The sequence below is a fragment of the Ruditapes philippinarum genome, unplaced genomic scaffold (genome assembly GCF_026571515.1).
Source record: "Ruditapes philippinarum isolate M1 unplaced genomic scaffold, ASM2657151v2 ctg291_1_1_1_1, whole genome shotgun sequence".
In the NCBI taxonomy this organism is placed as follows: Eukaryota; Metazoa; Mollusca; class Bivalvia; order Venerida; family Veneridae; genus Ruditapes; species Ruditapes philippinarum.
In genome coordinates this window covers 232,609-248,174 of record NW_026861293.1, presented here as the reverse complement: position 1 = coordinate 248,174, position 15,566 = coordinate 232,609, and the positions used below count along the sequence as shown (strand labels likewise).

The 15,566-nt window shown below is 30.4% G+C and overlaps 2 protein-coding genes across 2 annotated transcripts; both read left to right on the top strand.

Moving 5' to 3' along the window:
- Window positions 1-13,871: 13,871 nt before the first annotated feature.
- Window positions 13,872-14,405, top strand: LOC132715157 (piggyBac transposable element-derived protein 3-like). The gene has a single exon (XM_060698131.1). It carries the CDS (start codon window positions 13,872-13,874, stop codon window positions 14,403-14,405), a length of 534 nt encoding a protein of 177 aa, XP_060554114.1.
- A 2-nt stretch (window positions 14,406-14,407) lies between these two features.
- LOC132715156 (piggyBac transposable element-derived protein 3-like) lies at window positions 14,408-15,130 on the top strand. The gene has a single exon (XM_060698130.1). It carries the CDS (start codon window positions 14,408-14,410, stop codon window positions 15,128-15,130), a length of 723 nt encoding a protein of 240 aa, XP_060554113.1.
- Window positions 15,131-15,566: the final 436 nt, after the last annotated feature.

Below are 15,566 nucleotides of genomic sequence, written 5' to 3'. Positions count from 1 at the left end.
ACTATAAAACTATATTTCATTTAAAAAGCTACAACCAATATAAATGTCATGCAGACATGTTTATTACCGAAAGAAGTTTCAGGAAACAAAATAAATGCATTACGCTATCATGAAAAGGCAAAGTCTGAAACACATAAAACATGTTAAGATCTCTAGAAACGAAATAAGCCGATATATCAATGCTTTAAAACTAATAATAAAATGAGCCGTGCCATGAAAATACCAACAATGTGTGTTTGCGACCAGCCTGTATACAGACCAGCCTGCGCATCCGCGCAGTCTGATCAGGATCCATGCTGTTCGCTATCAGTTTCTCTACTTGTAACAGGGTTAGTTAGCGAACAGCATGGATCCTGATCAGACGTAAACATCGAAAAAGGCTCATACGATTTCTGCATAAATATTTTATGAAATATAAAATTTATTTTTAAGTCTTAAGAAATATATGTTATAAACATAAATCAGTGCACATATTTTTATAAGAATGTCTGATTTATTTTTGAAACTGTCAATGCCAGAAACATCAAAAGCTTTTAGTTTGAATTTTGATTTTTTTATCAAAAATGATTATACTAAAAATTGCCAGATTCATGTACATTGTTTTGTATAAGATTAAAAAAAACGACTGAAGCAACATACGAGTACATGCACACATTAATTGAAACACATCGATGAATGGATTAATAGGAATGTAGTCAATTATTGATGTTATAGAAATCTAAATAGATACATAAATGAAGTGCTTACCTTTGTTAAAGCATTACAAAAATAAAAAAGTTATTAACAATAACTCGTGGGGATCTTTTACAATTTAGATATTGTTCGGTATGAAAAAAATGACGCTATTTGGTACTATTTATTCATAAAATATGAATAGGTACTACGATATTTTTCAACGCCAATGTATCTTAGATTATATAATTATCATGTTGTAGTAAACAAAATAGCAAATGACTAAATGTACATTTAATAACATATTTTGTAGCACAAATGACATAGCAACAAAAAGAAACTGCCAGCATACAATTCTTTGTTAAATAAGCCGTGGCCTTTCACAATAACTAGTTAAAAAATGCTTCGTGACTATTTGTCTACGTGTACGCATGTGTCTGTTGAGTTCCACTTTTAATAGCGATTTAGTATTTCCACAATGATATTACTTCATGTGCAGAAAATCCGCTCTTTAACTATTGACACACAATGAGAAAATCATATAAGTCGTATTCTATAATGCCATACAGACCTATTGATTACTAAATAAGATGTCAGGGTAAAACACGAATGCATTAAGCTGTCATGAAAAGTGAGAATAACAACACGCAAAACAAGTAAATGTCTCTTAAAATTATAATTTAAGTCCTATATCTGATATAGAATGAAAAGGAAAGGTAACAAAGGTTTTTGTTTTTATGTATTTGTTCGTTAAGTAACACGAATATTGTATATCTCATGGAATGAATTAATCGTATGTGTTACATCAAAATAATTTTATTACTTTGATATACACATTTGTAACTGTAATATAAATTTGTATTTCATATATTATCATTGTATGACATTTTTAATTGCAAACATGAGGTACGTCTGCCTTAGTAATTAAATTATTGAAGATTTACATTTTTACTTTTGTAAAATATCCGGATATAATTCATCTACAATAAAAATAAATATGAATTGAAATTCATTAACCTCTTAAAGGTATCAATATTTCTACAACAATATTATCCTATTAAGTCCCATTGAGAACATACAGTATTCAAATGTTTCCTTTTTCAAAAAGACATTCAAGAATGGTTAGTACGATTGACCTCTTGTAGTTTATTTCGTTTATTTTTAGATCTACTGACCACAGATGTTACAATATAGACACAAGTTCCGTTGTGAACTTAGCCTCATAAAACACTCCTCATTTTCATAGAACCAAAATATTCCTCATGGCATTCAAAGCTCCTGAGATTACTGTTCCGTTTACTTAAATCACAGCTGGAATCTAAAAGCACACTGGGTTTCCTTGTAAAAGCTACATCACCAATATCTTTGAATGTATTGGTCTGAGCATTATAACATTAAGGAACGTTTTATCAATGTCTAAGAATACTGTTTAGATCAGTCAAGCACTCAGTGTTGTATAAATTGGATAAACATATTATACATAAACCAACTGATCAATTAACGGTATACACTTATTAGTGACATCATACAATTTTCAAAAAAGATTGGTAGCTACAAAACGAAATGTTTGTGGTACAGTAATGTCTAAGTAACAATTCATTGTTCTTACAAGGAGTGCGACCTACCATTTCTTAACTACAATCCCCAATGATCCGAGAAGCAGCACATGCATTGATTCGATGCTATTTGAGAATCGCTCAAGCCGATGCTGGGATCGTTAGGGATTTTGCACTCGTTCATTATCCCTCATGTACATACTCAATCAAACCAAGTCTGCAATTTTCATATTGTTTTATTGTGATAGGAGAATAACACTTTTATTAATTATATCCTTTTTGAAATAGTTCTTTACATAAATCATGTTTAAAAATGCAATATTGGATGTGAATTACGGTAAATAAAACTGAAGAAATAGCCATTCTGGTCACTGTGAATTTTAATGTTATTAACAAGCATAATAAGATAAAATAATTATAATGGTATTTAAAAACACATGTGTTGGCATCAAGGAATTCGGATACACACAAGATGCCAATAGCCAATTTTATAGTTTAAAATGATATTTTCTCGTTTGCCGCCTTTGTAACAATACTGGTTGATTTAATTTGAATATTAACTTAAAACAATACGCATTATTGAGCAACTACATACAGACGTTGCTTTAAAAAAGGAGGATATTTCGTTTATCAACAAATCAACCTTATTATAGCCGTAAAATGATATTTTATATCAGAGCTGTTTTAATAAAAAAATATGTTTGGTTTTCTTTAAATTGACCGGATGATGACAAAGGTATAGACGCAATAAGCTATAATGTGAACAAGTTAAACGTGATCTTCTGTACATATTAGAAATTTAGTAAGCGAATTTCAATAAAGCGGAGGAGTAAGTCATTTCCAATAAAGCTTGGGAGTATGAATGCACCCAGATATACAAATGTAATAACAAATAATTGTTTCAATAAGTGTTTATACACTTAACACTAAATCATGTCACCATTTTCAAAATGAATTGTCGTTAGGACGCAAACAAATCTAGACATATATAATTCTTAACACCATATGTCATTAGACTCCCATAAGACAGACTATCCTCATATGTTGAGTAAAAACTAATTTACAATTGAAAGACAACGCCGGAATTATAGCCTGTTATCTAAAGGAATATCATTAATAAGTGGTTATAGTTATTTCAAGTGTCAAAAATGCATTACGCTGTCATGAATTCATTGGGTTTTTTTACGCACAAACGCCACATTTATCACATCAAAATTTAGATTCAAAGTCCACTGATAAGTTTTATTTTCATACTATGTAACGTATTAATTTGTTAAAGGTATGACTAAATTTGTTGCAATCGTCTTAAAACAAAACAAACAAACAACTTATTTTTCGCACATTCAAAACAAAACGTTGGATGACGTGCAATAATAAAGTAACACTCAGTAAGAAGCTAAGCTAATGACATAATAAAAATAATAATAATAATAAGAACAAAAACATTTAGATTTATTTAAATAGAAATGATTAACTTTATTTTTTGAAAGAAAAATCAGGTACTAAATTATCAATTGATGTTTTCTGTATGATAAGAAACTACTGAAGAAAAATAATTGTTCAATCTTTAAATTAATTAGTTGTGTTACGGGATACACTAAGTGTAAAAAGTTTACAAGGTTGTGAACAACGTCAAACAATTATAATATTCGAAAGTTACAGATGCATAAATCACATGCTCCTTGTTCTACTTTCCTTGACCTTTTTGAACTTACTCACAATTTGAAGCATGAAGGTCATTCGAATTTATGTTAAATAATAATACTATCCTATATTGCTGATATTAGAAATATTAACAATACCTAATTAACCCACCTTTTCAATTGATATCTTAGATTAGAAATACCAATTGTTCTTTTGAGTATCTTACAATGACTAGAATATTTATTTGTCTGCATCAAAACATCGTTGAATTACATAAGAATTTGAATTATTCTTCTTAATCTATTAATAATTTTTTATAGAAAATATTATTATACCAGACTAGACAGTGGCACTTACATTTGTCTTTGAAAACACTTAATTGTCATTTACTATTATTATGACACATTTGTTTAATACTGTAAAAAGATTTATTTCCACAGTGTACTTATTAAATACTATACCATAGACTCTGTATAACTATTGAACTTGGAAACAAACTTTGTTCTAAATTTAATTGATCAAAGCTGATTTATGGTGAATAACAGCTGATCTTTTAGATGTGTATACCGGTTATCAATTATTCTTTTGAAAATGAAAGGATAAAAACAAACATCGACACATGCTGGTAACAAATTTAGAGTTACGACATACTAGTTAATACTCTTGATTCGCCATATAAGTGGGAAATATTTATATATATATTACTTGATCACAGTGCCTGTTTATACTGGCCAGTGTACAAATTTGTATAAATGTACTAGCAATTCAATTCTCTCTGATTTCTTTAATGCTAATATCATTTTAATAGCAGCATATCACATATAATACTGGTCGTCTGTACGATAAGAGAAACACGTGTAAAATATTTCATCTTGCATTCCAGCTGAAAGGTTGATACTTTTCAAAAGCGCAATATAAATTTACATTAAGGATTGTATATCTGATAAACATAATATTTTTAATCAATAAGAATAGAATAAATAATAGTTATTATTATTATGACCATAATAGCCTGCAAAATAAAGGACATTGATTTTATCTAGTACATTTAATTTTATCATAATTTAAAATTATATTTAAAACAAAGAGAAATGTGTTGACCATAAATGTGTTTAAAAAGGTACTTCACATGATTATTTAAAACAGTTTTATATTAATATACTCATTCAATCTAGACTTGCCATTTCAAAGTATTTTGATGCCCCGATATATTTTCATGTTCCATATTATTGTTTCATTGACAAATTAAAAACAACAACATACATATATGACATAATATAAAATCAATCTAACCGGATAATATTAGGGTGACATAACTAATTTTATCGTATACTCGCACTGTTTTAGGTAATTTATTTTGTTATATGTATTTGACCACTGTTTGACCTTTACAATGTTATACAAAACTACTGATTAATCTAATGTTAGTATTTGAATAATTGAGGTCATATCCACAAATACCATCTTAGGACTCAATATAATCATCCCATTTATTTGCAAAGCTTTTCACTTCAATCAGTATAAATATCGCATCACTTCTAATTAATCGCTGTCACAAACCCCATGAAGCTTTCATGAATGGCTCTAGAAACTTTGTATACAGTAGGAATATTTCAACATGGATAGACCAGTAAACGATAGAAATTATTCCACACAAGTCTGACAACGACATTCATGATGGCCTCGTAAATAATACCTAACAGAATGCTTAAACTGTCGTTATTGAAAATTATATGTAATAGTAATGTTTTCCTTCTGTTGTTAAAAACAAACACCTGAAATAATTAGATATGAAACTTGAAAAAATACATATTCGTAGATAAACTATTTTATCAAAATAACGAGTGTTTGATTGTCTGCGTCACTTTTCTTGATACTATATAGTAATCATGTATCATATGAATGTATTGCGTTCGTTCAAACAGCCAATATTAATGTGTTTTCACATGCACCTGATCCTAATAATAACATCAAACATGTTTCTGATTTAACCACTTCCTGGTAAAATTTAGATAAAAGTTTAAATGATACGGTTCATAAAATGATACCTGTTGGATTTAATAAACATATTTCATTTGAACCTGTATCAAGTTTTAATGTTAAACTACGTTTCTAAAATGCTGCAGGTGTTTATCTTTCTGGCTAAAAGGAAACTCTATAATCACAAATATCGAAGAAATTGTTTATTTGACAGAGGGTGCAGCAATACACAAATTATAATTAATGCTACATATTCCGCTACTGTAAATAAACAGGCTCAATATAATCAACAACTCAATCCCCAAAGAACACCCATTAAGGCAAAATTTTAATGAGCCTGTACATGAACGATAGCGATAATTGCAAGCTACCTGCATTTTCAATTTAACTAGTTTAAGCTTCTCTATGATTTTACAGTTGAACCTTTTTTAACTCTTGCATGTAAATCATTACGATGCACCTTACAAGAAAAGGATGTTAAAGTAGAATTCGCGTTACATAATGATACAAAGTTTAGTAAATGGTTCAAAGAAAGATGTAAAAAATAAGTTCGTCATTGAATGATTAAACATTTTTTCCGAAAATCACAATAAACAGCGAGTAGTTTTTAAAACACTAATGATGACTTCATATTGTTTTGTATTAAAAATCAAGGTGTACAAAACATATATCAAGAGACAGGGGTTTGGAGTAAACAACCAACTTCTTACTAAAGAAATGTAACATGTTCAATAAAATGCATTGAACACTATGCCCTAATTGTACGGCTTTTTATAAGAGAAAACATCTTAAACAGCCAAAATACATTGAACATTAAACAAAACAACATTTAGGAAGTAGTTATGAAGGAAACCGAAATTGCCTCCCAATCCGCAAAAATTTAAACAACGTCTTCATTAAATTATCGCGAAGAGCTATAAAATCATAAAAGGAAGCTCAATTTTGTTTTTATTATTTTTATTTAATTTATGAATAACAATTTATGTTTTTAACAGAACACTATTCAATGATGTGAAGAACTGATATATCTATCATAATACGTGTGCTTTTTTTATAGCTCAATAATTATGCACTCTTTTATATAATTACCATAATAACAATTATTTCAAATGTAAGTGCAATATGTGAAGAAAAGGCAAGGCCATAGAATATGTCGTTCTGGTATAACGAGGATAACATTCGTGCCTGAAATAATGCACGGGAGGGCACTTGAGGTTTGCCTCCATCAGTAAAGCTGGAACGTCGCCATATGACCTATTATGTGTCGGTGTGACGTAAACCCCAATTAAACAAACAAACAATAACGATGCTAACGTCACAACACTGTTAATGATATTAAAGTTTTGCTTTTAGATCTTTACAAAGTGCATAATCCGTTCAAGAAACACTATGTTGAAATTGGAAACAATATGATATTCAATCTAACCAGATGCACAGGTGAATGTAATGATATAATCAAATACATTTTCTTGACGTTTCCTGAATTATTCCAAATTTTCAACATAAATGATTATTTTCGTGTGCCTCTTGCACAAGCACCAAGTAATTGGTGTTTTTAAATAATGGCATGTTGCTATTATAAAGCATGATTTTTTTGTGACGGTATAAGTAAATCAAAGAGGTGAAGTCACTCTCTAATACATTGTCTATCAATATTAAGAACTATTTCGATTAACACATCTTTAATGCCATGAAGTATTTCATGAGTATAACCACCATTCAAGATAAATTTGTTTTATAAAATACTTCATGAAATTCATCACATACTGTGAGAAATATATCTTCAATTTATGTAAATGTAGTATATACTAGAATATTTGTTACATTTTCATCACTAGTGTAAATGAAAGATTTTAAGTGATTTATATTGTTTACGTATGCAATGAATCGGAAAATGTATTGTTTATGATTGCTTTAAAATAGAAAAGATAGGTTAAATCATGTTAGTTGTGAGTTGTCACGTAATTGTTTAGTTGCTATGGCAATAAAGGTCTTGTTTATGTACATTAACAGCGCATTTACAATATAGCATTTCAAACTTAATGAAATGTTCGTCACGAATTATTGATGATAACATTTCCTATGGGAGAAATTAGGCTTAAATTAAACTAGTCGTGGATCTATTCTACCGTTTTAAAAGTATGTATATAAAATAAGATACAAATGACAAATAGAAATACAATAATGTATCTCTTTAGCTATATAAATATATCAACTATGCACAATGTAAGTATTATAATTTCTATTGTCTACAGCTCTACACAGACGTAACATTTTGAAACATAAATTAAACAATTTGCCATTTGCATCTTAGTTTTTTTACACATATGGACATTACATTTTTTTTCTGACTTTAAGGCGTCCGTTTCTAAGACGGTTGTGGACAATGGAACGACCGATACATGTTTTCCTGGAGCCACCACCGGAACACAATCATAATAACAAATCGGTTTTCATATTATAACCTTGCTAAGTATTAAAAGCTTGCCACATTTGATGCAAATTGTCATTTCTTATAGACATTCATATAAACTTCAAGAACTAACAAAATGTTAAGCATTTAGATGTATTGACAACCTAATGCAACGACATTAATATGCATTACAGTAGAAGGCTTATGTGACCGTGTATAAATGACAAGAATTGATGGTGTTTCCGATTTGTCTGGCAAACTAATGAAGTATGTAACAAACTGCTTTGTAGTAATTAGTTGGTCTGCCATATGTAAACAACTTATTTGTATTAGTCAAATTTAATGAAGACAGGAAGTCAAGCATGACTACAATTTATGAAACTGAAAAATAATGCATTAAAATGTTTATGTTAATGCGAGTGTTATAGCAGATAATTTTGAACTTGTTTGAACTGTGTCAAGAGGAGTGGTATCGTTATACAAGTTCTAGTTGTTTTGTTATTTTAATCCAACTATTACAATAACTTTTCTTTAAAAAATAATACCTTCCAGTTAGCTCAAATGAAACACCATGCTTCAGATGTAGATGTTTTCGCTTTTAATTGTTTCGATGCGCAAAGAACTTTTAAGACACTTACTTCTGAAGCAATTTATTAGCACGAATCATGGAGTAGTATATACATTTATAAAAGTTATGCGTTGCACAATTAACTTGTGTCAAAGTGTAAATATACTATGGTTACAAATATTGCTAAAATGTGAATTAGAAATATTACAGGTAAACACATGGATACTTATTGTTTTATTTTTTAATTTCAAAGTCTTAATTGTAAACGACAAAAAAAGATAAAAGTAATGTGTGAAATATGGAGCCAATGTTGATGCAATAAATGTCACAACTCTGTAATTACCACATACTACATACTTAAATAAATTTATATCTTTAATGAAAAATTCTAAGCATGGAACTGTTAATAGATTATCAAAAACATATATTGAAATACAATGAATATGTGTTTTTTAATATAAAAATGTTATTGTAAAAAATATTTGTATACAGTTACATACATTTCTCATTTACTATTTGTAACGGTCATTCTGTTTATGGCGACGGACTTTGTAAAATGTTTATGCCTTTGTAGATAAAACCTTGAATCTTGAAATCTTGTATGATAAGAATTATACGATGATATAATTCAGAACTGTATTTTTTTGTTAAAGATGAGAAGGCGTGTAACAGCGGCATAGTTGTTAGTTACACTATAAAGTCATTAATAAAAAGCTATCGCAACACTACTTTGAAGTGGTTAGTTATGAGAGATTTAAAATTATAGTGAAGGATTTAATTGACTTCATACATTTGCCTTTGGCTATATTTATTGATTCATAAATGAGATTATCCTAAAAGTACTTCCGTATGCCTTAAGAAATATAAATAAATTCATTATTACAGGTTTGGCAATAATCCAATGACAAATATACTAAATGAGGAACTTAAATTGCTCTTTGATGCAAGACAAAAAGCACTCTTTATTTATATCCCTCGAAGATGTGCACCTAAAAACAATAGCTATGCCGTAAAGGAACAAAGAATAATACTAATGTCATTTGATGTCTTAATTGATTTTCATTTATCAATGCTAGACGAGTATAATACAGATTAGTCTACTTTGTTCCCGTAAAATGTAAAAGGCTTTAATTAACTAAGACTAGGTAATTGTCATTCTAAATGGATAACTAAAAGTGCTAATATTGATTGGATCCGATAAGTGGTGTTTTTTGGCATCCTCATCAATAAGTTTGTATTGAGTTGGAAACAGATCAACTTCAATTAGCTTGCGATAGACTTAAATTTACGAATTTTGTCAGCATAATAGTGCAATTACTAGAACATAGCAAGTGTAAGTCTATTTGTCAACAGCATTGTGACAGTGCACAGTTTGAAAGGGTAATAATGTAATGATTTATGTACTTTCCTTGCGATTTGCAATACTTTATAATATGACGACAATAAATGGCGCATTTTTTTTATAAAGATAATAGAAATAAATAATTTGTGCAGCTCATTTGTTTTGTCTTCTTAAAATTGATTTAATTTCATAAAATCAATATGTTTCACAACGTATCCATAATTATAATAATTATTTGTTGTGTATACAAACATGCCTATGCCATGTATGCATTAGATAAGTCCCCCGATTTTCTTTATACTCATTTGGATACTTCACAGACTAAATACCGCACATACCCATATTATTTAAGTTAATGCCCTTATGATGGTTAGTTATATATAAATGAGTATAATTGTAAAGAAGACGAAAACTCGTAAGAAAAGTTCTCATAATTGATGACCAAAACAACCGTCCACTAAGATTTAAAGATCATGTTTAAAATCAGGATCAAATTTTAAAACTGAATGATTCCTCATAGATGAAATATTTAATATTTACTTAATAATTTGAAATAGCCTGTTTGGGATTTTTAATAGATATCCATTGTAACAGTTGATGTTTTCTAAATATATTAGCATTTTACAATTGATACAAATTATTGTTATTGATGGATCCTAAAATAGATACTTATTTTGATATTCATAGATTTTATATCAAAATATCAAAAGGATTGTTTTTGCAAAACAGAAATATTTTACATAATGGTTATGTACCATGCAATTTAGCAAACTACGATCATTGTTAGTACTATAAAACAAACAAAAACAGGATCATTTTATCCTAATCTTTTGTTAGTGAGCACGGGGCCTGGTGATAAATCAATTTAATTTCTATACAATAACCATTTTATTTGTATCCCTTAACCGTCTTTTATTTATAAGAAATAACGTCAGATTATCATTATACACAAATTGGTTTATGAAGTATAATCTCAAGCTAAGCATATTTAAGCGCCTTAAAAAGAAATGAATACCCTGAACAATTATTTTTGATAACGCATCCAATGAAATTTAATACTTCAGTTAATGTGTAATCTATGCATTTATTCATGGAAATTATTTTCATGGCATTATACTGTGCTTGCGATATAAAGAGAACAACTAAAATGAGTGTAGATAATTTGCGTAGATGATAAGCATTTGCATGATTTGACCAAAACCACAATCAGGAAACTATATCAACAATTTTTTATCAAGTATTTAATTGATAACCTAAATTTCACTACATTTAATATTCCTATTTAGCATCCAAAATGCCGCTGTTTTATCCGCTTGATTTTAGTGTTTCTCCCCTTTCGTTTGCTGTGGAAGCGTCACGTGATCGTGCAGGGAGTTTAGAGAATCGTACAAAGAAAGTAAAATAAAGTGAATGTAAACTGTTTGTTTTTCTCTGTATTTTTTATATTAAGTATGATATTCTTGAAATCATTGTTTGCGACACCGAGCGTTAGTCCGACTGCAATGTGTTAAATACCAGGCACCGGTAAAGTACTTATTCAAAGGACGGTCTTATGACATACTGCAAAATTAATGTCAATATTGAAAACTCGTTTCCAATTTATTAACTGTTTATTCATTGTATCATTGTATAGATTTTTATGATTTTTTTTCAAACGCATTTTTGATGGCTGTCATAAATCATTTTAAAGCGATTTATAGCAATGCCAGAACTTTTATTTTATATTGTCATAATTGAAAGCTAATTTAAATCTTTATGACTATAAATATTTTATTCCTGAAATGCTAATAAAAGTAAAGTATTTACGATCAAAACATTTGCTTTCTCACTACATTGTTTGATCTTTAAATCAAACGAAAAGTACAAACAATTAAGAAGGCCATTTTAACATTTTCTGTACAATTTGGATGACGGTTAATCTGTTAATGGTCCTAGACAGAGTGAAACAAATCTGAGGATAACACCAGCAAATTAATTGTCATGACAAAATCAATTTATACTTAAAAAAATCCATATTAAATTTATCCGATTAAATTTACTTGCTGTGTTTATTTTTTGTTTGTTTCAAATATCAATGTTTCTCATATCACAGCGAATGTATAAAATGAAATAGTGCAAATAAAACAAACTACAGCCACTTATAATATTTGTTTATAATAGTAATTTGTTTTGATAAATGATATGTAAGAATTGTGTGTTTTGGGTAAAGATATTCTAAATTGATTAAAGATTTGTATTGTTTTGCGTTGCATTTTGCTTACTGTATTACCGTTCAATAAATAAAGCCAGTATCAAATGTTCTGGATTTCTTGTACGGAATGAAGGTTTATGCTTGTGGTCTGTTCAATCCGAAAAGTATTTTTTTTTAAATGATCATTTTAGGAAAAGTCTGGCGTAGAAATATAATTGTATGTACAATATTTAATTTGTAAAATAACTTAAAAAGTTAATTTTATCTGCCTATGACAAATTTACATCTTGTAACTGGAGATCTTACACATTCAACATCAAATGCGTATGTCTAAATATTCATTTTATTTAAAGTTGGACGTTATGGTAATGAAAACCATGAACCATATAACGTTTGCTTTTAACCCATTTGCGCCTGTTGTCTACTTTTGTAGACACTAGCAGTTATCAGTACACTAGGACCTAATTATGAGCGCTTATTTGTTTATCATTGTTATTCTATACTTGTTGTCATGATAAGCGTTAATTGGACTATTTTGCTAGACAAAATGCAGACCACTACGTTATTTGCAGTGTGTTTTCAACAAGAATGTGATAAAAATTGCCTTGAAAATATTATTGAAAATGGCTAGCAGAAACAGGTATGTAAAACTTTATATTGTCTTTATTTTATATCATAAAGTATGATTGTTTTATATTGTATAATTTTATTTCTGCTCAATTCCTGTTTTATAATTCAGAAATATGTATAAAATGTGTTATGACAGTCAATTTAGATTTTGTCTACAAAAGTAGACAATAGGATCAAATGGGTACGTTTTATCATTATGAAAATATTTTGTTGTTTACAGAAGATACACAGTAAATGAAATCATATCAATGCTTGAGGATGAAGGTAACTTTGAAAGGGCAGATATACATGTTCATCCACCTCCTGTAGATGAGCTGACAGATGAAGATAGTGCAAGTGAAGATGAAGAAGTAGGTTACAACAACCTCAGTGGACGTCAGTTAGACCAACAAGCAACAGCGACAGTTATTTGCCTAGATGGACGTCATGTTGTTTTGCTTCAGCATCAGACTCCGATCTAGTTAGTAATAAATAAATAAAATAAATAAATAAAATAAATAAATAATAAATAGATAAATAAATAAATACGAAGCAAGTAAGTAAATAATGTACAGTAAATCCAGTTGAGAATAAGATTTTTTATATTTATCATATTTTATTTTTCAGGAAACTGACCATTCTTCAGATTCTTCTGATACAGATGAATACGAAGTGCCTGCAAATATTGCAAAAAGACCTCAAGTAAGAATTGCACTACGGGATCCAGCTCCGCGTCCCAAACGACCTGCACCAGTAAAGAGGAAGTGGGAAATAAAGACCTACCTGAGCAAGATAAAGACAGATTCACTTGGCATGGCTCAAATATAGACAAAAGTCGATGGCCGCAAACACCAGATGGCATCTTCAACTTATTTTTTGATTATGACGTGATCAACATGATTGTTGAACAGAGTATAAGATATGCTGGTTCAAAAGGCAACCATTCGTTTTCAACTTCACCCCAAGAAATTAGGATCTTCCTAGCAATTCTGCTTATATCAGGCTATAACACTGTGCCAAGACGGAGACAGTTCTGGAGCCGGGATGATGACCATAGGAATGAGGCAATAGCTCATACAATGCCGCGAGACAGATTCGACATATTGGTGCGATATGTACATCTTTGCGATAACAACAATCTTGACAGAGAGGACAAGTTTAGCAAAGTAAGACCACTGCTATGTCTGCTGAATGAGCGCTTCTTGTTATACTTCTTGAAAGAGAAAAACCTTTCAATCGACGAAAGCATGATCCCGTACTATGGGCGACACGGAGCGAAACAATTTATTCGTGGGAAACCAATTAGGTTCGGTTATAAGATGTGGGCGTTAACGACAGCACTTGGATATGTTTTACAATTTGAGCCCTATCAAGGGCAAAAGGCCACCAAACCCATGATCCTGGCTTCCTTGGAATGGGCGGAGCAGTAGTTATGGACCTGCTTTCAGAGCTGCAGAAAGATGATGCATACCATCTGACTTTTGATAATCTATTTACTTCCCTGAAGCTCGTGGACCGGCTTACAGATATGGGAATATCTTGCACAGGAACCATCCGTGCCAACCGAATAGAAGATTGTCCTGTCAAAAATGTAAAAGACATGGGAAAAACGCAACGAGGAAACTATGATAAAAGGTATGACGCACACAAAGGTCTGATAGTGGTGAGGTGGAATGACAACAATATAGTGAATGTGGTGTCAAATTGCCATGGAGTTGAACCATTGCAACAAGCAACACGGTGGTCAAAGCAGGCAAAGGCTAGGGTGCGCCTTCCGCAGCCATACCTTATAAAGCATTACAACCAGACAATTGGAGGTGTGGACAGGATGGATCAAAATGTTGAGAAGTATCGTATCTCTATCAGATCCAAGAAGTGGTGGTGGCCAGTGTTTATGTATTGCATTGACCTTGCGGTGCAGCAAATCTGGCACATTTACCGTGCTACTGATGCAGGATTGAGGCAACCATTAGATCTGTTAGGTGTCAGACGAGCTCTGGTTACTGTGCTGCTTGCTCAGGGGCGTACACCTGCTGTCAGCCCTGGCAGACCAAGAGGTAGGATGAGGCCATTGTCAAGAAGAATTCCAGACCATATCCGACTTGATGGTAAAAATCATTACGCAGAGTCAGCAAAAGAAGTGCGCTGTTCATAGTGTGGAAAAAAATGCAGGACACAATGTTCCAAATGTAATGTTGGAGTGCACAGGAAATGCTTTGAAATGTTTCACAGTGTTTAAGTATTCATACGATCAAAGCCAAAAGACATGAACAATAATAATTCATATCAGAATGAATTTCAGAGTGAACACTTCTGTGCCTAATGTCTACTTTTGTAGGAAAAGTAATAGAAATCTTTGCCTGTATAAACTTTAAGGATTTTTTCAAATAAAAGTTATCAAATAAACCAACAATAGGTTATCTGGACATATATTCTATATGTGTTTTACATATACCCATTTGCGCCTGTTGTCTACTTTTGTAGACAAAATATTAAAACACTAAAATAAAAAATACAGTACTTATATTTGAAAAATAAACGGATATATGTTATAACTATATGGTTACTATATGTTTTATACATTTCTTATA